This window comes from Danio rerio, chromosome 16, assembly GCF_049306965.1.
Source record: "Danio rerio strain Tuebingen ecotype United States chromosome 16, GRCz12tu, whole genome shotgun sequence".
In the NCBI taxonomy this organism is placed as follows: domain Eukaryota; kingdom Metazoa; phylum Chordata; class Actinopteri; order Cypriniformes; family Danionidae; genus Danio; species Danio rerio.
This window is the reverse complement of record NC_133191.1, coordinates 35039183-35062005: the sequence shown is the minus strand read 5'-3', so window position 1 is coordinate 35062005 and position 22823 is coordinate 35039183. Positions and strand designations below refer to the sequence as shown.

The window sequence follows — 22823 nt, the reverse complement described above, 5'->3', positions numbered from 1 at the left end:
ATAAAGGGAAACAGTAAATGCGCTCACACCACGACTCATAGAAAAAAATGGTATTTTATTTCCAGATTTTTCTTTTATCTTGCATTTTTTTCTCCCACAAGGTAAATTGAACATAAAAAATAAACAGCGGTACCATGAAAATGTAAAAAAATAATAAAAAATAATGTTTATATAATCATATAATTATTAACAAACAAACAACATTAATCATTTTAATAAGAACACGATAAAGAAACATTATGAAGGTAAGCTGTTTATCTCATGCACCCTTTCATAAACACTCTTTCAGAGTGGTCCATTTTTCCAGAAACAAACAAAAAAGGAAAAACAGATCAAGAGTTTTAGCCCACTGGGCCTTTTGTATCTAGCTACATGCAAAGACATAAAAGTGAACTTGATATTTAGACATTCTCTCTGGCATAATGTAGTGTACACAGACTGAACCACAGCTTAAACTCCTTATGAAATAACACAACGAGGAATCCTTGGGGAATCTCCGCTCAGTGCCACAGAGTCTAGGTTGTGTGCCAGAGTAATAAATCTCACCTTTTTGGAATATACACGTTGTTTGCTGCACCTGTGTTTAGGTTCGTTCAGATTGAATGATATGTGTTCAGATGTCACATCCACATCTCAGTTCAGGTTTGCTGTCGTTCAGTGCTGAATTTTTGAAATGATTGTTTATTTTTTTATTATTTGCACTTCATCCCTTCTTCATTTTCTTGTCTTCATGTCCTCTGTGTTTCTCACAGCGTTTTATCACTCTCTTTCTTTAGGTGGCTGCAATGGAGGGCAAATTTTATATCAGGTCAAAGATTAACAAACAATAAAAAAAAACATAACAGTAGTCTCTAGGGATGCTCCGATCAGGATTTTTGCAGCCGATACTGAAAACTGGTTCCTTGTCGTGGTGATTGCCAGATACTAAGTACCGATTCTGATGCTTCAAGCTTTATCATGCATAAAACACATTTCCCTTTAAGTATGATACATAAGTAGAGTTTTCTTCTTACCTATAAGAGAATAAATTAAAGATGCTGCATATAATCCCAAATAAATATCCTTTACAAACACGTTTATTATGACCATTTAGTGTGGACATGGTCATGGTCAGAAGGAGCTTTACAGAAAATAAGAAGTTAACCTAACCAATGTAATGCTTAGAACATCATTGTGTCTCGGTCAATCCATTCTCTTGCTCACTCACTCTCGTCCCTATGATTTGCAGGCTATCTGCAGGTATGGCGGGGCCACTATGCCGACTCACAGAGCTTCCGGGAAGAGTCATAAGGTTATACAATAGATAGGAGCGACTGCCCTGTTCACGTCACAGCAGCTCAAAACACTGGATATATAATGGCTGCAACACAAATAAGGTAAAAGAGGTTTCTTTTAAACTGATCCATAGGTTTTATCCTGTCAAGAACTTTATACAAAAGTTTAGAGTTGACAATGACTTGAGTTGTTCTTTTTTGTGTGAATGCTGATGAAAAGGTGGTACATTTGTTTTGGTCACGTCATTACATTCAGGAGTTTTGGAACAATTTAGATATTTTTGTTAAGGTGAAGATTCTACCAGAATTTTCTATACAAATGAAAGTTTTTATTTTGGGTATTTTAACTCGGACCCTACAAAAGAAAGTAATGTTTTTTTTTAAATCAATTTAATTATTTTCTTAAGTAAGTTTTATATTTACAAATGCAAACTCACAATTAGTAAACCTGCCTTTGTGGTCTTCATTAAAGATATGGAGAATTACATAAAGTAGATTTCAGGATCGTCTAACAAGAAAGCTTTAAAAACTGTCAAAATAAGCTCTTCGTATGAGTAACCTCAAATTAACCCATGTATTTGCAAATAAAAAAACCCTTTAAGGTTTTTTTCCCTTTCTCTCTTCTCTTTATCTCTCTTGTTATTTTTTTCCATTGTTTCACACTGTTCTGTACTTTTGTCAGTGTCATTTGTTGATCGATACTGTCATTTTAGTTTTATGTACTGTCTTGTATGTATGTATGTAGGTTCCTGGTTTCAGCAGTAAAAAATAAAATAAAATAAACAATGGCTCCAACAGAGACCATCACTGGCCAAGTTTCACCAATATACTTAGGATTCATACACAATTTCACTACTAAAATTCCATGACTTTTCAATGACTTATCCAAAACTTGAAGGTAAATATTCATGATCTTGTTTTGTTTCATGTAATGTCTACGTACATGTGGTAAATAAGAAAAAATGCACGTTCAAATTTTTTAACAGCATATCAAAATATGTGACAATCCATGAAGTTTATATTTATTTTTATATCTGTAAAATAGTTTTTAGAAAGTATTTCTCTGTCTGCGTGAAAACTTTTTTAATGTTGGCTTGTGTTTTCGCTTAATATTAGTACAGTTAGTAATATTAGCCTTCAGCACCCACAATATCTTACCTCTGCAGATAGAGATTGTTTTCTGGACACGACACTCAAAATGCATCTTGAATTGCAGTGAAAGCGAGTGTAAGAGAGGTGAAACTAAAATTGCTTTCGATTTTTTAAGTTATTGCTTTTTTACCAAATTTTTTTTTAAGTTTACCCACCAAATATAGTTTCAAGTATCAAGTCAAGTTCATCTCAAATATATTCAAGTACACAGATAATTGTTCAACAAATTTTTATGACTTTTCCAAAACATTTTGGGTTTATTTGTGTTTCCAAAACTTTTCCAGCCCTGGAAAACGCCTTTTCGAAATTTCATGACTTTTCCAGGACCATATGAACCCTTTAAACTGTATAAACAGAGATCTCACAACATCTGTAAGCATTTTATTTAGCTGTTGTGGCATGATCACAGTGATTGCTCATGGCCTTGCGCATCATATAACTCCTCACATGTTGTGACGCTGTTGATGTATAATATACAGAGGTGCACGTGCCTCTTCCTCTGCTTGTAAACTTATAAACAAACACCTGCGATCGGTTCATGAGATCGGCCGATTGAATCATGAAATGTGATTATCGGCTGATACCAATCTCCGGCTGATCAATCGGAGCATCCCTAGTAGTCCCATGTTCAAAACATTGATGATATTTATAATAACAAACATTTTATTCACCAAAAAATGAAACAAAATCACTCTATTTCTCACCCTCAAGTGGCTTCAAACCTTGAGTTTTGTTTTTCATTTAAACAAAAAAAAAAGATAATTGCAAGAATGTTAAAAACTGATTTACTATAGAAACCATTATCATGTCTTCTTTTGTGATCAAACAGATCTGGAATCACACAAGGGTGAGAAAATGATGGCGAATTTGTTACTCAGCTACACAGCCCATGACGACATAAAATGAATAAAAACATGAATGAATAAATGTTGAAATTAAGTAAAAATACAAAATGTTAACTTACAGTCACTTATATAATTTGGTTCAATGTAAATGTAATCCAAAATATTGAAATATGTTGTTATATTTTGTAGAAAAGCTCTTCTTGGTTACACCGTGTGCAGTGCTCTATGGTAATGGAAGTTCACTGATCTCTCTTGCACAATTCTCATTTCCATGGAAACAGAAAGGTCTCTAATTGGTGAATGTAAGGAGAATCGTTGTTAGGATTATAGGTGGACTCCTTTTTAATTGGAATTTGGCTATTTGTCTTTTTTGCTGAAGACAGGCTTGTACTATCGCTTGATTTCAGAAATCATGTTATATCTGTCTTAAAAGGTTGATGTTACTGTAAAAATCCATTTTAATAGGATTTTCCCTTGCAGATAAAGGGATTAACATCACTGATACTAGGCATGATAGTACTTCAAATAGGATTTAAAATGTCTTTTTATTTTTTCTCTCTCTATGAAACTAACTATATTTTTAAGTTTTCAGCTGTTTTCTCTGTACAGTGAAATTTGAGGTACAAAACAGTGTATTTTACTACTTTTCGTTGTATGTATAAAAAAACTATAATATTTAAATAGATTTTTCTAGTAACACATACATATACACTCACTGGCTACTTTATTAGGTACATACTGTCCAACTGTTAACGCAAATTTCTAATCAGCCAATCACACGGCAGCAACTCAATGCATTTAGGCATGTAGACATGGTCAAGACGGTCTGCTGCAGTTCAAATCGAGCTCAGAATGAGGAAGAAAGATGATTTAAGTGATTTTAAATGTGGCATGGTTGTTGGTGCCAGACGTGCTGGTTTGAGTATTTCAGAAAATCTACTGAGATTTTCAGGCACAACCATCTCTATGGTTTAATGAGAATGATTCAAAAAGAGAAAATATCCAGTGAGCGGCGGTTCTGTGGGCGCAAATGCCTTGTTGATGTCAGAACTCAGAGGAGAATAGCCAGATTAGTTTTAGCTGATGGAAGGGCAACGGTAACTCAAATAACCACTTGTTACGACAATACAAGGTATGCAGAAGAGCATCTCTGAAAGCACAACACGTCAAACTTTGAGGCAGATGGGCTACAGCAGCTGAAGACCACACCAGGTGCCACTCCTGTCAGCTACGAACAGGAAACTGAGGCTACAATTCACACAGGCTCATAAAACTGGACAATAGATGGTTAGAAAAACGTCTGGTCTGATGAGTCTCGATTTCTGCTGCGACATTCGGATGGAAGGGTCAGAATTTGGCATCAGCAACATAAAAGCATCATCTTGCATTGTATTAACTATACCAAATGAGCATCGTGTCAATGCCACAGCCTGCCTGAGTATTGGTGATGACCATGTCCATCCCTTTATAACACGCCATGTCATGAAGCGCAAATCACCTCAGACTGTTTTCCTAAACATGACAATGATATCACTGTACTCAAATGGCCTCCACAGTCACCAGACCGTCATACAATAGAGCACCTTTGGGATGGTGTGGAACGGGAGATTTGCATCATGGATGTACAGCCAACAAATCTCCAGCAACTGCATGATGCTATCATGTCAATTTAGCCCAAAATCTCTGAGGAATATTTCCAGTACCTTGTTGAATCTCTGCCATGAAGGATTAAGGCAGATCAGAAGGCAAACCTGGGTCAAACCCGGTACTAGTAAGGTGTACCTAATAAAGTGGCCGGTGAGTGTATATTACACACAATTAAAGTCAAAATAAGTAGACCCTCTGTTAAACATAAAAAATATTTTTCAAGTTTTTTTCAATATATTTTTAAACAATAGTTTTAAAAACTACTTACTAATAATTAGTTTAATATATTAATACATAATATATTACTGCATATTTTTTCAAGATACATTCAGCAAGACACAATTCAGCTTAAAGTGCAATTTAAGACGTAACTATGTTAATTAGGTTAACTAAGGGGCTGAAAATATTGACTTTTTTCAGCGTTTTTTCTCCTAAAGAAATGAATATTATTAAAAATACTTGAAATTATTTTTCCTCTGTTAAACATTGCTTGAAAACTATTTCTAAAAGATTACAAATTTCACAGAGGGTTATTAATTTTGTGTTTGTGTGTATGTCACTGTAAAAATCAATTCCAATATCCCTTCCAGATTAAAGGATTACCATAATTTATGCTAGGTAAATTGGGTATTGCCAAATGCTAATCTTGTGCGTTCATGTGTGTGTGTTCTCACCTGTAGTACTCGTCCTGCGTGAGGGAGTGATGATGATGGTGGTGGATCCACTGCTGTTCCAGGGCGAGTCTCTGAAACTGAATCTCGGCACTCTGAGCCTGCTGCATCGCCTGGAGCTGGTGCGCTGCGGACATGGAGCCACCCAGAGACGAGGACTGGGGCATTTCACGGAAAGGACCACCTGTACACAAGACACAAACCAGTGCAGAAGTCATTTAACAGGTAGAACGGTGACCTATATCGCAATGGTTCTTCATTGCACCTCTTACCAAAGAGCTGCTGTCGAAGCACCTCGCTGTCAGTGAGGGAGTGTGCCAGGATGGGAGGCCCAAGAGCAGCCCCTGGGTACGGCAGACGGGCCAGGGGAGACCCTGATGCCAGCGGATCCATCAGGGGGTGTACCCCTCCCGCGGCTGCCACCCAAATACGCAACAAAACAAAAGTGGGAAATTTAATAAGAGTAGCACAGTTTCCCAGTGGCGCTGAAGGTAATAATGCTTACAGAAACAGTGCTGCCGGTATTTTTGGCCTTCGAAATCTGTTTTAATTCTGACGTTTTTCCGAGTGAAATTAGACATTCGAGCCAAACGTAACTGGGATGAATTTGTTACAGAAGTGGCTGTTATAATGTCTTACACTATCTTAAAGAGAGAGTTCCATGGCTTGGTTAATTGATTTGATCACCAGCCATTGTGGCTAGTATTTTTCCAACATTACAAGCCACATGTCATTTTCACTAGCCACAATAGTGTTGTTGGGAAAATATATTTTATATGCATAAAAATTGACTTTGGTGTGCTAAAATGACTTGATTTAGATTTTGTTTTATTTCTACATGCCTCCTCAATCATTTCACTTTGTTGTGTTGTGTATGATCTTACTCAATGAACATGAGCAAATGGGTTGTGGTTTCATAGTGTTGCATTGCAATTAGTTTTTATTTCACATGACTTTTCAGGGTTCAACACTAAAGTGTGTCCAGGGGCAGATTAAGTGTTTTTGGGGCCCAAAGCAATTCCAGCCATGCGGCCCCAAGTCCTGAAATGCACCCTTTCTATTTAATTTTTAATTATATTGCTTTTTTATTTGTTATATTACTAAACTTTCATTTCTACATTAAATGATTTTTTGTAAAATAAATTTACAACTAAAAATAATATATAATTTATCAATTTGTAACATTATTATTACATAACATTACATAATTATAATATTATATTTGATTGTATACTAAATAACAACTAGTTACATAAAATTTGTATTTGTTTAATTTTCACCATACAAAATATGATAGAAAACAATGTTATATGTAGTTTGTAGGTATCATATATACTTCTAGATATTTATTGGGGACCCCCAGATTTCCTGGGGCCCTGAGCTGCCGCTTAGGTCGCTTATTGATTAAATCCACCCCTAGGTGTGTCACATGACTATTTTCCAGATTTTTCACCAAAAAATAAATGAATAAAAATAAACTAAAAAGAATTCTTAGTCCAAAACAACTGTAAGCAAAAGGAAGCAGGTGAAAAACATACAGTGTGAAATAATGAAAGGATGGTCACTTGAAAGGTTAAATCGTCTGGTTCGGTATTCACCTGCTTTCTTTTGCTCACATGAACACAGTTATTATTGCCATCTTTCACGCAAGGGCTGGTCGATTTGACCTAAAATCAAAATCTTGATTAATTAAACCTTTAACCTTACGATTAATGAATGATTACTTTATTTATTTATTTATTTTTGCCCTTATAGTTCCCTGACAAGTTATGTACAGTAAAATGCTCACATATTACAAGTGAGAGATTTTTGAATGAAGAGTGAACATCATGATGAATAAACAACTGATATTAAAACACATATTGCCTAAAACAGTCACTTTTTTCTTATAAAAAGTAAAAATAAATAACAATCTGTAACGTGTAGTTACATTTTTTTGTAAGGTGAGCAAATATGCAACCACAAGAAGCCTGCGCTTGATGCAGAAGTATAAATCAGCCTTAACCAAGCGAGGTCATGTAACTCTACATGCAGTAGGGAAAATAATAGAAAAATTGACCTAGAAAAATTTGATTGATTATAGGTGCTGAATGTTGATTTCGATTAATTGCTCAGCCCTATCTCACACTAGCCCCTCATTGGGCAATCCTTATTGTTGAACTCTACTTTAAAAAAAAAACTATTTAAAAATTATCTAGTAAGATGGCTAGAGTGGCTTTCTAACTCGCCACAGCTGAAATCTACCTGCATTTGGTGGGTGTTAATGTCAAGCCCTGGAGTGTTCAAATAAAAAACAACATTATCTCTACTCTCTACACTATTCTAGATGGATTAATACCTTTGAAGGTAAAATATATTTTAAAGATGGGTTTGTTCCCACTGTGAAAGTTAACGGAGTACAAAACACTGGATCCCACTGCTTTTCAATAAATGGTCTAAAAAGACATAATTAAAAAAAAAAATCTTCATTTTGTTCCAAAAAAGAAGAACCAAAAGTGTGAAAATAGACAGAATTTTTTGAGAACTGCCTCTTTAATTGATCCTGTAAACAGCTACTTTTAATTAAATCATAAAAATTAAGAAAAATATAAATACACGTACAGTTGAAGTCAGAATTATTAAACCCGCTGAATTATTAGCCCCCCTGTTTATTTTCTCAACACATTTCTACACAAAATAGTTTTAATAACTCATTTCTAATAATTGATTTATTTTATCTTTGCCATGATGACAGTACATAATATTTCACTACATATTTTTCGACATTTCTATACAGCTTAAAGTGACATTTAAAGGCTTAACTAGGTTAATTAGGTTAACTAGGCTGGTTAGGGTAATTAGGCAAGTTATTGTATAATGATGTTTTTTTTTTTCTGTAGACAATCGAAAAACATATGTTGCTTAATAGGGCTAATAATTTTGACTTTAAAATGTTTTTTTTTTTATTAAAAACTGCTTTTTTTCTAGCCAAAATAAAACATTCTAAAATTCTCTTGATCTGTTAAACATAATTAGGGAAATATTTAATAAAGAAAAAAAATCAAAGAAAAATCAAAAGAAAAAAAATCTAATAAGTCTGACCTTAACAGTAAGTGGATTGTGGCCATTGCACAACACTGTATTTGCAGTGTGTTTTTTATTATCCAGCTTGATTTTACCATTTCATTTGATGCTAAAATGTAACTAAATATGTTTAGTTTTTACATATTTAAATATATTTAATATATTAATGTATCAGCCTTATATAATATTTAACATTTAACAAAATATGTTAAGCATCATGTGGTGTTTTTGTTCTGTTTGGTCAAATTGTTTTAATAATTTATTTGTAATTATGATTATGATGCAAATTTAAATCTTATCTTTGATTTTCAACAATTTAACACACATTTTTGATTTATAACTTTGTTGAAATTAGTTAAAACGCGTTCAAAATGAGTTGGTTATAATCGACTAGTCCTGACCCATCCTGACCCATCCCTTATAGTGACAGAATCATATAATGAAATTACTGAAATGTGTATGCCGTGAGAGGTGGTATAGTGTAAAGTGTGTGTGTGTCTGTATGGTGAATACCTGTGTCCTGCTGGTGCAGATGTAGGTGAGAGTGAATGTGTGAGTGCTGGTGATGATGAGGAGTCACGTTCAGCATCTGTAGCCGGCTGAGAGAATCTCCACCTCCTGTGCCTCCTCCTCCTCCAGCCGTCGTGCCTCCTCCTGCTGCTCCTCCACCTGTCCCAGCCCTCTCCCTATCCCTCTCTCGCTCCCTCTCTGCAGCAGGGATGACTCTCTCTCTTTCCCGCTCCCTTTCCACACTCCGTGCCCGTTCGGTGCTGGGAGGAGTGCGAACGGGGGTGGGATATCGCTCAGAGGGCGGAGCCTGAGCTGGGAGGGGTGGGGGCTGGCAAGAAGGGTGTGTGGTGGGAAAGGTGGAGTGTGGAGAGGGGTGATGAAGAGATGAGGCTGTTGGAGGAGGAGGAGGAGGTGGAGGGGGAGGAGGTTGAGGGGGAGGTGCAGAGGCTGCTGGCGTCACTGGTGCTCCAGCAGGAGCCTGGTGGGTAGGGAGTGTGGCTGGAAGAATCGAGGATGTGGGTGGGACTGAAAGAGGTGGAGGAACAGGATTCGGATTCCTAGCTGCTGCGGCTAAAGCTTGAGGGGGTGGAGCAGGAGGTGGAGTTGTACCATAAAGGGCAACCTCACTAACAGGAGGTCCGCCTCCGGCTCCGCCCCCTAGCAGCAAGGAGTGTGAGTGTGCGTGCGAGTGTGCGTGTGACAAAGCTATTGCCGGGTCAGCTAAGGCTCCAGCTGTGTAGACACGCTCCTCGCTCTTAAACTCAAATCCTGGCTTTACACGCTCTCTTTGAGCTGCGACAGCATGAGGGAATCCCATTCCTCCAAGCCCCGCCCCAGCCAACCCCCCAGGCCCAGGACCAGGCCCTGGATGGACAGGGCCTCCCTCTAGCCCACCCCCATACAAAAAGCCCAGAATGGCAGCAGCCGTGGCAGCATCGGCAGGAAGGTGGTGGGGGTGTGCAAGTGCTGGGTTTTGAAATTGAGACAGGAAAAATGAAGGATGCACATGGGGGTGGGCTTGAGCGTGTGCATGCATGTGTGGGTGAGGGTGGTGGTGAAGGTGTGGATGGTGTGCCTGTGCCCGGGCGGCAGCACTTAGTGGGGACATGGCATGAGGACGGGCATACTCACTCAGGGTTCTGAGGGCTGGGGTATCAGGGCCCAAGTATGGACCTCCAAGCCCAATGCCAAGAGCACCCTGAGGGCCTCCAACAACTGGAGAGCCCCCTGCCATGGAAGGGAGGAGAAGAGAATGAGGAATGGAGTGAGAAAGAGAGGGATGTAGATGAGAAGGGTGAATGTGGTGGGGGTGGGCGGCATGGTGGGCAGGGTGGTGCTGTGGATGAACTGCTGGGTGGGATGGGTTCACAGAGGACGATGAAGAAGATGAAGGGTCTAGAAGGATGGAGGAGGAGGAAGGAAAGAAGAGCGAAGAACCCTGGCGTGCTCCTGCAGCTCCTAAACCAGCACTTGTGCCACTGTCCTTCTGCTGAAAATAAGAGGAAAAAGGTATAAAGATCCTGAAATGTAGTGTATAAAAAACCATCATTACAGAAAAAATATGCCACCTTTTTGGTGTGGTGAGAAAACATTTTATTTTCTGAACAAGTTTACTTTACCTTAAAAAACTGACTTTTTACGTTTGAAGAATTGTATAGTTTACAGTTTTATCATACATTAAATCTTGATAAACGATAAAATGATAAACATTAATTGGAAAAAAATGTAATGTGTGAAGAATCTACTCATTAAAGAAATACAAGAGACACAATCTCCTTTGACAGAATATTCAAAATATTTTGTCATGAGAATTATTTTTCTTTTAAAAAGGGTCTCTGATTTGTAAGCATTAATCTCACTAAACTTTTAGATATTACCTACACATACCTACTATTACCTACATTCTTATTTGCAGTGCACAAACAAGCAGTTTCTTACCTGCAGATGTCTGTCCAGGTCTCTTTCTCTCTCCTTTTCTCTCTCTCGTTCCCGCTCTTTCTCTCGCAGGTCTCTTGCTCGTTGTTCAACTTCTCTACGTGCACGTTCTATGGCTTCGTTTCTTTTCTTCCAAAGTTTAGAACCATCAAGTGGAACAAACAGAACATCACTACGGGCGCAAGAGTTCCCACTTCCTCTGTCAAGAACCCTGTGAAACCTGAAAGCAGAAATCTATTATTAAAACTACACATTTATATTAGCATGTGAAACGGGTATTCGTGTGGATTGTAATACATTTTTTGTACGTAGAACATGCAAAAGAGGAATTTGTGAATGCTAACAAAGGTAATCTAAATGTAGAATGGAATCACATGATTATTATTCGATTTTTTAGATTTAATTTTAGTGAAATTCTTGGTCTTACCGAGCTGATTGGCTAGCATGGATTGGAATGTCAACAGGTTTTGGCTCTGGGGAAGGACTTCGGAGAACTGGAGGTGGGCTCTCTAATTCTTCCCTCTCCTCTACTGGCTCCTCTTTGATGACAGTTGGTGGCACTGGGCCAGAAGATGAATCAGGGTGACCATCTCCTCCAAGAGATGTGCTGGAGGTTGAAGTACTGTTGTTATGGCCAGCGTTACCAATATGTGGTTGTACTTTATTGTTTTGAGGGGAGTGCAGTAGTGATGGAGTGCTAGTGCTATTGCTGTTGTTGGGAGCATTGCCACTGGCATTGCTATTTCCATGGTTTCCGTTGCCATGGTAAGAGCTACTGAATGGAGTATGACTGCTTAAAGTGCCATGGTAAGGAGTAGGTCTGCAACCTGATGGACAAGAGGTGGACACACCTGATGCGGGAAGTGGTACAGAAGGAGCAGAGGTTAATGGAAAAGTGAAACCTCCTATCGGATTGTTTGAGGGACTGGGCAGTGGCGAGAGTGGAGTTGGTGGAGTCTGATTAGATGAAGAATATGGGCCTTGTCGAGCATGATTGCCTGGAAGGGATGCAATGGGTGGAGGCTGACCATGTGAACTAGTTGAGGGTGGAGGAAGGGGAGGGGGATAGGTAGAAGATGTGGGGTGTCCATGTCCAGTGCCAGAGCCACTTGATGAAGGAGAAAGAGATGGGGGATGATTACGATTTGAATGAAGAGAAGATGCTGTGCTGTCCTTTTCACGCTCTCTGTCTCTATGCTGCATAGGCAACCCTGTCTGGCCAGGATAGTGAGAGTGATGAGGAAGTGGTCCTCCAGGATACTCTCGAGTAAGGTTTGGGGCCAATCCAGGTGGGCTTGGGAACTCCCTCTGCACACCAGAAAGTGGGACAGATGAAGAGGATGATCCAGGAGGGGGATAGGGATCCTTTGCTCCAGGAGGGGGGTACTCTCTTAAATAGTGTGGAGGGGGAGGAAGGTCTGCAGAATTGGACGATGCTTGGGGAGTCTGTCCTTGCACATTTGCATCCATAGGAGAGGAATAGTCTCTGTTTGGAGGGATGGAATTTGCAGTGGAAAAAGAAGGATGACTAGTACTGTTCTGTGGTGAACTGGTTGGGTCACGATTCGCCAGGGTGGCTGAAGGTAGCGCAGATGACTGGGCACCAACAGGTGCTTGGTTGGGATTACCAGCATAATTGTTACTCCCCGACTCCCTAACCTGGCTTGATAATTCTCCCCACCTATTTTCCTTGTCTCTTGAATGACATCCTCCCCCTCCAGTATTTTCAGGTACAAACTCTCTGCCCTGTGCTTGAAGTTGCTGGTTTGGCAAAGGAAATTCTCTACCAGTCCCTCGTTCACGATCTCTAAACCCTGGTGCATATTCCCGACCACTCTGTGGTCCTGAAGGTCCATCCCGGTTTGAGGCATAGTCTCTGCTTTGTCCAGGTATAGAGGTCCCAAAATCTCGGCTCACATTGGAGTTGGGTCCACCACCACCAGAAGTGCTACCACAGATGCTACCACTGCTACTGTTTGCATTGCTACTGCTATTACTAGCAGGGAAGTCTCTGTTACCAAACTCCCTCCCTGCCCTCTCTCGCTCAGCTGTAGTGCCATACCTGGGCAGAAACTCTTTGTGTGGATGTGGATGAGGGTGAGAAAGGTAAGGTGGGTGGGAAGAGTGTCGAGTGGATGAAGTAGTATTGTACACTGATGGTAGCTGTTGCTGTACTGGGGGCTGCTGGCTTGGATGTGTGTGGTGGTTACCTGGGTAACGTACATATCCCCAGTTGCCAGGACAATTAGTGGGAGGTCCCCCTGACCAGCTGGTGGGGGTGTAATGATGAGTGTTGGGAGGAGGAGGCTGCTGGGGAATGGTACTAGTTTGCGGAAGCAAGGAAGGTGGAGCAGACTTATCACCTTTCTCTGGTTTGTCTGCTTTACTGTCTCCACTTGGAGCATTCTGCCCTACCTCTAGAGGTTTCAGGGCAGGTGGAGGTGGAAGTGGTGATGCGTGGCTCACATTTGAATTCCCATGGGAATATTCAGCTCCACCCACCCCAGGTTTCCCACACTGAGTGCTTGTTTTAGAAGGGATGCGACTGCTGGTGTGTATCACCTCAGGACCACCAGGACTTGTATACTCTAGCTTGCTTGCAACTTTGGAATCCAGGGGGAAGTATGACTTCCTGTTGCTACTTGGATCATTAGTATTGTCCACCATTCCATGATGAGATGTATAGTGGGATGCTGAGGACTTCAAGGGAGACAAATCTCCCTCGATTCCTCCTTCACTGTCCTTCTGGTCCTCTGGTCTGCTATCCTCACTCCTTCCTGAACCTCTCCGCTCTTCTGCTACACACTTTGATCCCCCTCCATCTTTGTTTTTGTCACCCTGTTTAGGGGAATCTGGAGAGTCAGATTCAGAATCCAAACTAGCCAAGGGGGAAGCAGAAAGACTTGGAGAGGAGGATCGATTGTCCTGATCAATATCCCGACCACTGCTTATGCTACTGCTACTATTGGCTAAACTGCCAACTACTGAGCTCCGACTTCCTTGTGATTGACCATCCTCATTGTCACTTTCTCTTGATTGACTGTTGCTTGATGCTGGAGGTGGAGCTGAAGTCGGAGTGTTAGTTGAAATAGGTGGTGCTGAGGGATTGGAGGAATCCTGGTGGCAAAAACAAATATCAATATATATATTTTTTTTACCAATTTTAATCTTAAGGAATTTTATTACGAAACATGCACCAGTACCTGGACTTTCTGTCTTTTAGGTGGTGGCAGATGCTCCTCCCCTTCACTTTCTGATGAATCATGACCTTGAGATCGTCGGTTGAAGCGTCCAACAGAGAGTTCCTCTCCAGCGGTTCTTTGCTAAAAAGTGTAATGGTAATCACAATGTGGAACTGTTGTACTTTTATAAAATTAGCATAAAAAAGAAATGAGCATAATTTGCAAGAAAAACATAAATACAGCTAAAGCACAATGGAATATGGTAAAAATTATTTTAAAATTTTCATTTAGAGATGTAAAAAGTATATAGAAGATGAAAAAACTTGGCCAATATGGAAAAAGACATTGAAAACAAAGACAGATGGAGAAAAAAAATCAAAGAAATCTTACTGTTTGCCTTTCATTGCGCTCTGCTCGAGAGGGGCTGGGGTGCGGACGTCTACCCCTCCTTTCCTCGCTGCCCCCCCTCCTACGTCCACTTCGAGCGGGCATCTGTGGCAATGCCCAACATGACCAAGCGAGGGTGCAGAAAAAGGGGAAAAAAGAGAGCACTACAAAATTAAAGCATAACACAAAAGAGATACAGTGATGTAAAAAGGGAAATAAAATCATGTTTTGTTCTAATACCAAGTAGTAAAAGAGATAGACAAGTCTACATGTCTACCTTTGTTAGATCTCAGTACGCAAAACCCTCACCGATTCTTTGTGGGTTCGGGTCTTCATGACTACCTCATTCCTTCCAGTCAGCCATTACAGCAAGCAGAAGTGTGACCACAAACTGAATGGTTGGCCTACAGGCTGCCTATCGGAGAATCTTTGAAACCTTGGGGGAACAGAGAAAAACACTATTAAAATCAATACAAACTTGACTGTAGCATTAGTATTTTAAATTAACTAATTTCTTTTGATTATCAGTCACTTGGCCTAAAGGAGACCTATCATTGAATCTTTTGAAAATATAAACTGTTTATTTAATTCAAATCTGAAGTAATATGAGGAGGTGATGATATTGGTGATGATATTGGTTCCATAAAATGGAAATCTAATATCCTTATATATATTAGAATCAATAATAAAATGATCTATGATTAATCGCTCTGTTGTTATCCTGGAGTTATTGTTTACAAGTTAGACACCAAAGCAATCTGCATTTTGCAGCATGGACCAATACTGCTGTACAGTAAGAAAAATATTTGTATGTGGACTGCATGGTACTTCAGAGGGTTCGTGGTACTCTGAAGCTGAGCTTTAGTCATCAATGTTGAATGGAGCTCTGCAGAAATCATCCACTGCAGCCCACATTGGCAGAGGCACTGCTTACACTAAAAGATCAACATACACACAAATCTCAAAATGCAATATCCAGAAGTATATTTATTTATCCACTTTCTTTTAGGCTTAGTCCTTTTATTAATCTGGGGTTGCCACAACGGAATGAACCACCAACTTATCCAGCTAATGTTTTACGCAGCAGATGCCCTTCCAGCCACAACTCATCACTGGGAAACATCCAGGCACACTCATTCGCACTCATACCCTACGGACAATTTAGCTTACCCAATTCACCTATATGTCTTTGGACTGTGGGGGAAACCAGAGCACCCGGAGGAAACACACGCGAACACGAGGAGAATAAACTCCACACAGAAACGCCAACTGACCCAGCTGAGGCTTGGACCAGCGACCTTCTTGCTGTAAGGTGATCGTGCTACCCAGTGCACTACCGTGCAGCCCCCAGAAATATGTACTTAACAGTATTCAAACATATATAAAGTCATGCAAATAAATGTAAAGATAGGAAAACAGCTTCACTTTTCATGCATTAACTATTAATTCAAACACTCTTTAAATGCGATACAATCTCTATTTTCTCAATGCAGAATCTCTTACTCGAATATAAATAACATATACAGTATTAACCTCATAGACAGCATTGTATGAGATATTAGTTGTGAACAACATCAGGTTTTTACCACCAAATAGTTTTCATAAAGGTGCAGTATGTAAGTTTGAAACCCAGTCGAGTTTGCATGTTCTCCGTGTTCGCGTGGGTTTCCTCCGGGTGCTCCAGTCTGCCCCACAGTCCAAAGACATGCGGTACAGGTGAATTGGGTAGGCTAAGTTGTCTGTAGTGTATGAGTGTGTGTGTGTGTGTGTATGGATGTTTCCCAGAGATGGGTTGCGGCTGGAAGGGCATCCGCTGCATAAAAAAGTGCTGGATACGTTGGCGGTTCATTCCGCTGTGGCGACCACGGATTAATAAAGGGACAAAGCCGACAAGGAAATGAATGAATGACACCCAGTGGTTGAACTGGGTCATCGCAGGTTGCCAGATTGAGGACCGACAGGAGCGAGTCTAACTTTTGAGCCTAACGCGATAGAAGGAATATTCTCCATATTAAAAGGAGTTTTTGTTCTAACCAACACCTTTAATTGATATATAAGAAATGGCTTCTATTTCTTGCAGCAGAACAACAGAAATCTGACAATGACCACATCAGGTACACCTCTTGTGCTTTATTCAGTGTTAAATGCTAATAATGTGAGTTTGAATGCCATTTTACGTGACATTTATTACCATCCTACTGAAGGCAGCAGCAGATAGTTCACCTCAGATCTTGAAAATAAAAATCAAAACCAACACATATATTGATTCAGCATGTAAATTTAATAATGTTAAAGAGGTTTAATATGTATTAATTAGCCTATAAACCTTACCATTTTGTGATTTCATCTTGTGCAAACAGCCAAATTGCTCATCACTGCAAATCTCATCACATAGCGTGTTATGACAAGCGGTTACAATGTAGCCTGCTCACCTAATGTTTAAATTTGTTATATTGATATAATGTGCTATTTAATAAATAAGTCCAAGTCCGAGGTCATGCTGCTCCACCGCAAAAAGGTGGTTTGCCGTCTTCAGGTTGGAGGAAAGTCCTTACCCTAGGTGGAAGAGTTCAAGTATCTTGGGGTTTGGTTCATGAGTTTTTAGCCGAAAGGCAAAGCTTTCAATTTACCGGTTAATCTACGTTCTTACTCTCACCAATGGTCATGAGCTTTGGGTCATGACTGAAAGGACAAGATCTCGGCTGAAATAGGTTTCCTTCGCAGGGTGGCAGGGCGTACCCTTATAAAGAGAGTGAGGAGCTCAATCACCCAGTTTGTAGCTCGGAGTAGAGCTGCTGCTCCTCCACATCTAGAGAAGTAAGCTGAGGTAGTTCGGGCATCTGGGACGCCTACCTAGAGAGGTGTACCAGGCATGTCCCACAAGGAGGAAACCTCCAGGAAGACCTAGGACAGGCTGGAGGGACTATGTCTCTTGTCTGACCTAGGAATGCCTCGGGATCCCCCAGGAGGAGGTGTTGGAAGTGTCTGGTGAAAGGGGAAGTCTGGGGTTCTTTCCTAAGACTGCGACCCGGCCCCAGAAAAGCGGTTGAAAATGAATGAATTTAATAACCTACTCATGTGGATCTCTGAATCTGCATCTCATTTCGGAGTCTGCTAAAGTACACCGGAGGTCACAATTCGGATACAGACGCATGCTTTAAGAGCCTTTCTGAATGAATGAATGAAATACGCTGTTTTTAATTAAGGCAACCTGGGATGCTGAAATATAATTGGCTAAAGGGGCAATGGGCGGGGTAAAAGAACTAAAACAAAGACAGCCATTCTGGCACGTAACTCACATTTTAAGAGCAGATTATCTGACTTTAGCATTGTCTTTCAGAGAAACAAGAATGTTCACTTTGCATATTTCTTAAATATCTGCAAACATATTATGGTATTTTTATGCTTTAGAAGAGTCAAAAACTTAAGTGTAGATCTATTTTTCCATAAAATAATGTTTCAATTATAGTCTTATACTGCTGGGCTAATTCAAACACAATCTCCTAGCAACAACGTAATAATCCACTGCCATGTAGTAACTTTACTAATTAACCTCCTCACATTCATTATGAATCACATTTTTACAATTCTGAGGTATACGTTGGCCCTTTTAACCCTTTATCAGATGAAAAACCACATATGGTAACTTCACTGACATGGATTACAATATTATTTTTCTTTTTTAAGCCATATAAATGTATAAGTCAAGTAATAAATCCCAGTAACACTACATGGTGGCCTTTAAAAGGTTAACACATGACCCATATTATAAACATTACCATGAGGGACTTTATGACAAAGACCAGCTGACAAACTCCCACTTACTTGAAATGGAAAGATAATAAATACTCAGAGGCACAAAGAGATTTTGAAGTTTGCGAGTATGAGGAGACACAACTCTATTTCAAGAGGTTAACTAAGTCACTCGAGTAGTTCAAGCCAGCCTCTACCCTTTCTCTCTCTCTTTCTGTCCTACACACACTTCATTTATTGTGAATGAGACTATATATAGCACTCTAACAGACTGAGTGAAGCGAGTAAGTGTATTTAGCGCCACCTTCAAAACTGCAAAATGTCCATTTACACCCAAACCACCGAACACAAAAGGAAAAACCACAACGCTGATAAATATTACATAAAAACAAAAGTGCAATCTGCTGACAACCAACACACTGAATGCTTAGGCTACTCCATCATGACTACAATTAACAAAATACTAATTTGTAAAACAAGAATTAATGCTACTGGCGAACAAACAAAGACTTCACTTTGTGCGTATCGCATAAATGTAAAATCAGCATATTTGTGATCCAATTATGGTGTACACAAGGTAATATATCCAAATGACAAACAATAAAGGCTGCCAGCACTCTGTCTACAGGTGAACCTTCATTCATCAGGAGTCCATTACTAAAATCTTGGCTGGTCTCCATGCATACCAAAAGCTTTCCACTCTCCCACTGCAAACACACATGCATCCAAGCAATCGGCAATATATATACACTTACGGTATATACACACAGGCCCACGCCATATGGCAAGCAGTTAAAACATTTATTTTTCAGATCTTACTAGTATTAAACAAATATTATACAAACAAGTTTTCAGGTTAATCTCCATTCACACTATTACCCATTACAACATATTTGTTCAGCTACTAGTACATATTTATTACATAACATTACTGTTCTATTACTGATAGTTTCAATTTCCATTGAGAGCTTGTTAGTAAGGAAATCCACACATTTTGTGTCATTAAACTCTGTAGGGAACTGTAAATCAGATATCAGCTAATTACTATTAGTTACTAAACCAATATTTATAGAACCCACTTACAGGTAAAAGACAATGTACATTCAGCTGGTAGTTATGGCAGAATAAACCCAGTCAGAGTGATTAGGATCCTGACACAAGGCATAAAGAGAATACAAAGTTTATTTTATAATAGCAAACTGCTGAATGTACTTTATTATGCTAATTACATTGCTACTTCCTACATAACAAAATGACTCAATGCACAATACTGATTTGGGTTCAGATTTTCAAAACTATCAATCATTAAACAGAGATGCAAGATGTCAGCTAGAAAGACGAGAGAGTGAGTCTACAGTATGTTATTTACTGTTGCCTTTTGACAACAGTTGTTATCAGGGAATATCTTACCCCAGATTCAAGCCATTATTGAGCTATTAGAAACAGATATCACAGATTGCAGAGAAATAAAATAATAGAATCTGTTAAGGCTGCGTGATATTTAAAAAAATCAGAGATTGCAATGTTTTGTTTTTCTGCGATATATATTGCGATAAGAATACAATTTTACCAGATGACTTAAATATTAGGAAACAATTCAGGTACAGAAACTTTATTGTCAAATGTAAAGCACTACATAGCATCTTCATTGTATAAATAATTCAATAATACATTATGTTTTAATAAAGTTTCAAACGGTGCAATACCTACAGCCCTTAAACTCTCTTGATATGCTCATACAGTAGACATGGGCCAGTATAAGATTCTGACGGTACGATAAACTTGGATAAAAATATCACGGTGTGATGGTGTTGTGATTACTGCTCTAAAATATATTTCTTTTAAATGTCTGGGTATATAAAAAAATCCCCCTTTGAACACAATATATTTTATTTTAAGAAATTCTTTAAATATTTTGGAGCAGTAAACATGTCAGGCTAAATAATTCAAATAAATCCTTAACTTCTGCTTTCAAAAACACTGATTAAATTACAAAGTAAAACGGCATCTTTGGATATCTTTTCTGTTGGAGACACTGTTGTCCTAAAAAACTTGAAACAAAACGCAAAAAAATCTACATATACCGTAGGAACGGTATAGCAGAAAATTTTAGTGGTTTTAAAACCTTGACTTTTCCAAACCACGGTATACCTTGAAAATATACCTTGAAATCATGGTCACAGCCCTTAACATGTAAATGATAAACTTTTGCTCCATTATAATAAAACATAACCAATGACTCTGGCCTATGTTTTGAACTGCTTTTCCTGGTAAAATTTAATCCCAATTCAACATTTCAGATCTTTGCAATGTGACTACCGCAGATGCACACATTGCGATACTGATGCTGAACCAATATACTGTACATCCCTAGAAACTGTCATGTTTTTTTACTTATTAGTTATAACATTTTATTTTAGAGTAAGATGACCTTACTGTTTAACTTCAAATCATGCTAGTAACCAATAGATTGTACATAGATTGTACACTGGTGTACTGATGTCTATTAATTTATAAACATGCATGGGTAAGATAATGGTAAAATAACCTTGGATAAAAAATCATGGTTTTATGGTATTGTGGTTAGAGCTCTAAAATCTGTTCTTTTTAAATGTCTTAGTAAAAAACTTACACTTTTTCCCCTTTTGAACACATACTTTTTTATTTCAAGAAACAGTTGTAATATTTTGGAGCAGTAAACATGTCAGGCTAAATAATTCAAGTGATTCATTGACTTCTGCTGTTTTCCTTAGTTTCAAAAACACAGATTTTTTTACAATTTAAAATGGCATCTTTGAATATCTTTTCTGCTGGAGATACTGTTGTTCTAAAAAAACTAAATAAAAAAATCTTACATACACCTTTGGTATGAATTAGCAGAACATTTGGCCAGTTTTAAAACCTTGACTTTTTTAAACCGCTGTATACCTCGAAAACGATTTTAGTTCCATGCCAATTTTTAAAAGGGAATACATACGAATATATTTAAATACAGAATGAATAGTTAGTAAAAGTGCAATTTAGGTACTAGCAACACCTGCAATGCACACCATATAGAACACAAAATAAGTGAACAGTTCAGCACAGCACCACAGATGTTGAAGGAAACTATTAACAAAAAACATTTTGTTACTAATAACAATGGAATAGTTACTTTGTCATTACTGAGATATGTGTCAGCATAACCAAGTGCACAATGCAAGCAAAGCTCTATTTACAAAACTTAATTACTACCAATGCAAATCCTAGTAATATATAAGAACAGACAAGCCACTCGACTACATTTAAAATGAATAAATGTTAAAATGGCTTGCCACACACAACAAATCACTATGTCCCCCTCATATGCACACTGGCACAAATATAATTAGAGCAAAATTAGCTTCGATTGTAAATTGTTAGCAGGCAAATACACAATGCCAAGAGGTGGGGTGAGTTAAGACACCCAAACGTGCATCATCTCTCGGCCACGCACCGCAACGTTCCTTTCTTCCATTCTTCTGCTGCTTGTTATTGATACGCATGCAGAGGCAGTGCTCTACTGTACTAACTGGACGACCTCTGGATTACAGTTCTCAGACAATGCACTGCATATTCATTCCTGACAAGACGAGGCGAGAGGCTCGCAAGCACCCACCTTTCAGTGTTTCCCAGTTCTCATATGAGGAAGATTTGGGATCAGAATGGCGAATGGCATTCTTGTCGAGCTCCGTGGAATGTGAGCACTCGAGACCTGCGTGGTTACGCACCCCGATTTGCAATATGATTTCAGCCCAGTCTATGCACGTTAGCACAGCACAAAGACGGGAGTGCGTGGAAAGGGGAACCATCTGAGCATGGCCAAAAGGGAACGAGACAAATATAAGCATCCATTTTCTCCCCTTCTTACCTATAATATCCAGCGATGCGTATCTCCCTTTCTTTCTCTCTCCCTCGCTCCTGCCGCCGTTCGTACTGTACATTGACCTACACGCGTTCAAACATACAGGCAACTCGATGCGCGGAAAGATTTACATTGTTGCGGCTTCGCAAATAACGCTGCGTTTTCCCTGCCGCTCCCCCCTGAAATCGGCGCAGAAAACGGGGTGCAGCTGAAGACTGTACAAATTGATGCGTACGTTTGATTCTTCCCCACCCCCTTTTCTTTCTGCCCCTCTCCCGCTCCTCTGTCAAGACGACTTGCACTCTTTTGCAGTCTGCACGGGCACAAATCTTCACGGAGGGGTGAGCGAGGGACGCACGACCACTCGAGGGTGAGAAGGGGCGTGATTTTTCTTATTCTTCAGGGAAAAGGGAAGGTGAGGAGAAGCGAAGGAAAAACCAAGAGGATGTCGAGATAAGGCTATTTGTTCATTATGTAAATCGCTGCCTCTTTAATTGTCGATTTACGACACTTAATTAAGG

General features: G+C 39.2%; 2 protein-coding genes across 5 annotated transcripts in view; one reads left to right on the top strand and one right to left on the bottom strand.

The window, feature by feature from the left end:
- LOC110437989 (uncharacterized) overlaps positions 1-6507 on the top strand; it is a 29268-nt gene extending 22761 nt beyond the window's left edge. The window contains exons 6-7 of the transcript XR_012392207.1: positions 1229-1376; positions 5599-6507. The gene's annotated coding sequence lies outside the window, so the exon portion shown is untranslated. The remainder of the gene's footprint in view (positions 1-1228; positions 1377-5598) is intronic.
- On the bottom strand, positions 36-22619 carry atn1 (atrophin 1). 4 transcript variants are annotated; one of them, XM_021473001.3, is made up of 10 exons: positions 22309-22619; positions 14976-15102; positions 14670-14771; positions 14301-14420; positions 11525-14214; positions 11101-11317; positions 9166-10651; positions 5862-6005; positions 5593-5773; positions 36-780 (listed from the first exon to the last, which is right to left on the bottom strand). In XM_021473001.3, the coding sequence occupies exons 2-10, from the start codon at positions 15000-15002 to the stop codon at positions 747-749; spliced, it is 5001 nt and encodes a 1666-aa protein (XP_021328676.2). In that variant the 5' UTR covers positions 15003-15102; positions 22309-22619; the 3' UTR covers positions 36-746. The 4 variants fall into 4 exon arrangements, with proteins under 4 accessions (XP_021328676.2, XP_021328677.2, XP_021328679.2 ...); XM_021473002.3 differs by having other exon boundaries at positions 9166-10648; XM_021473004.3 differs by lacking the exon at positions 5862-6005.
- Positions 22620-22823: the final 204 nt, after the last annotated feature.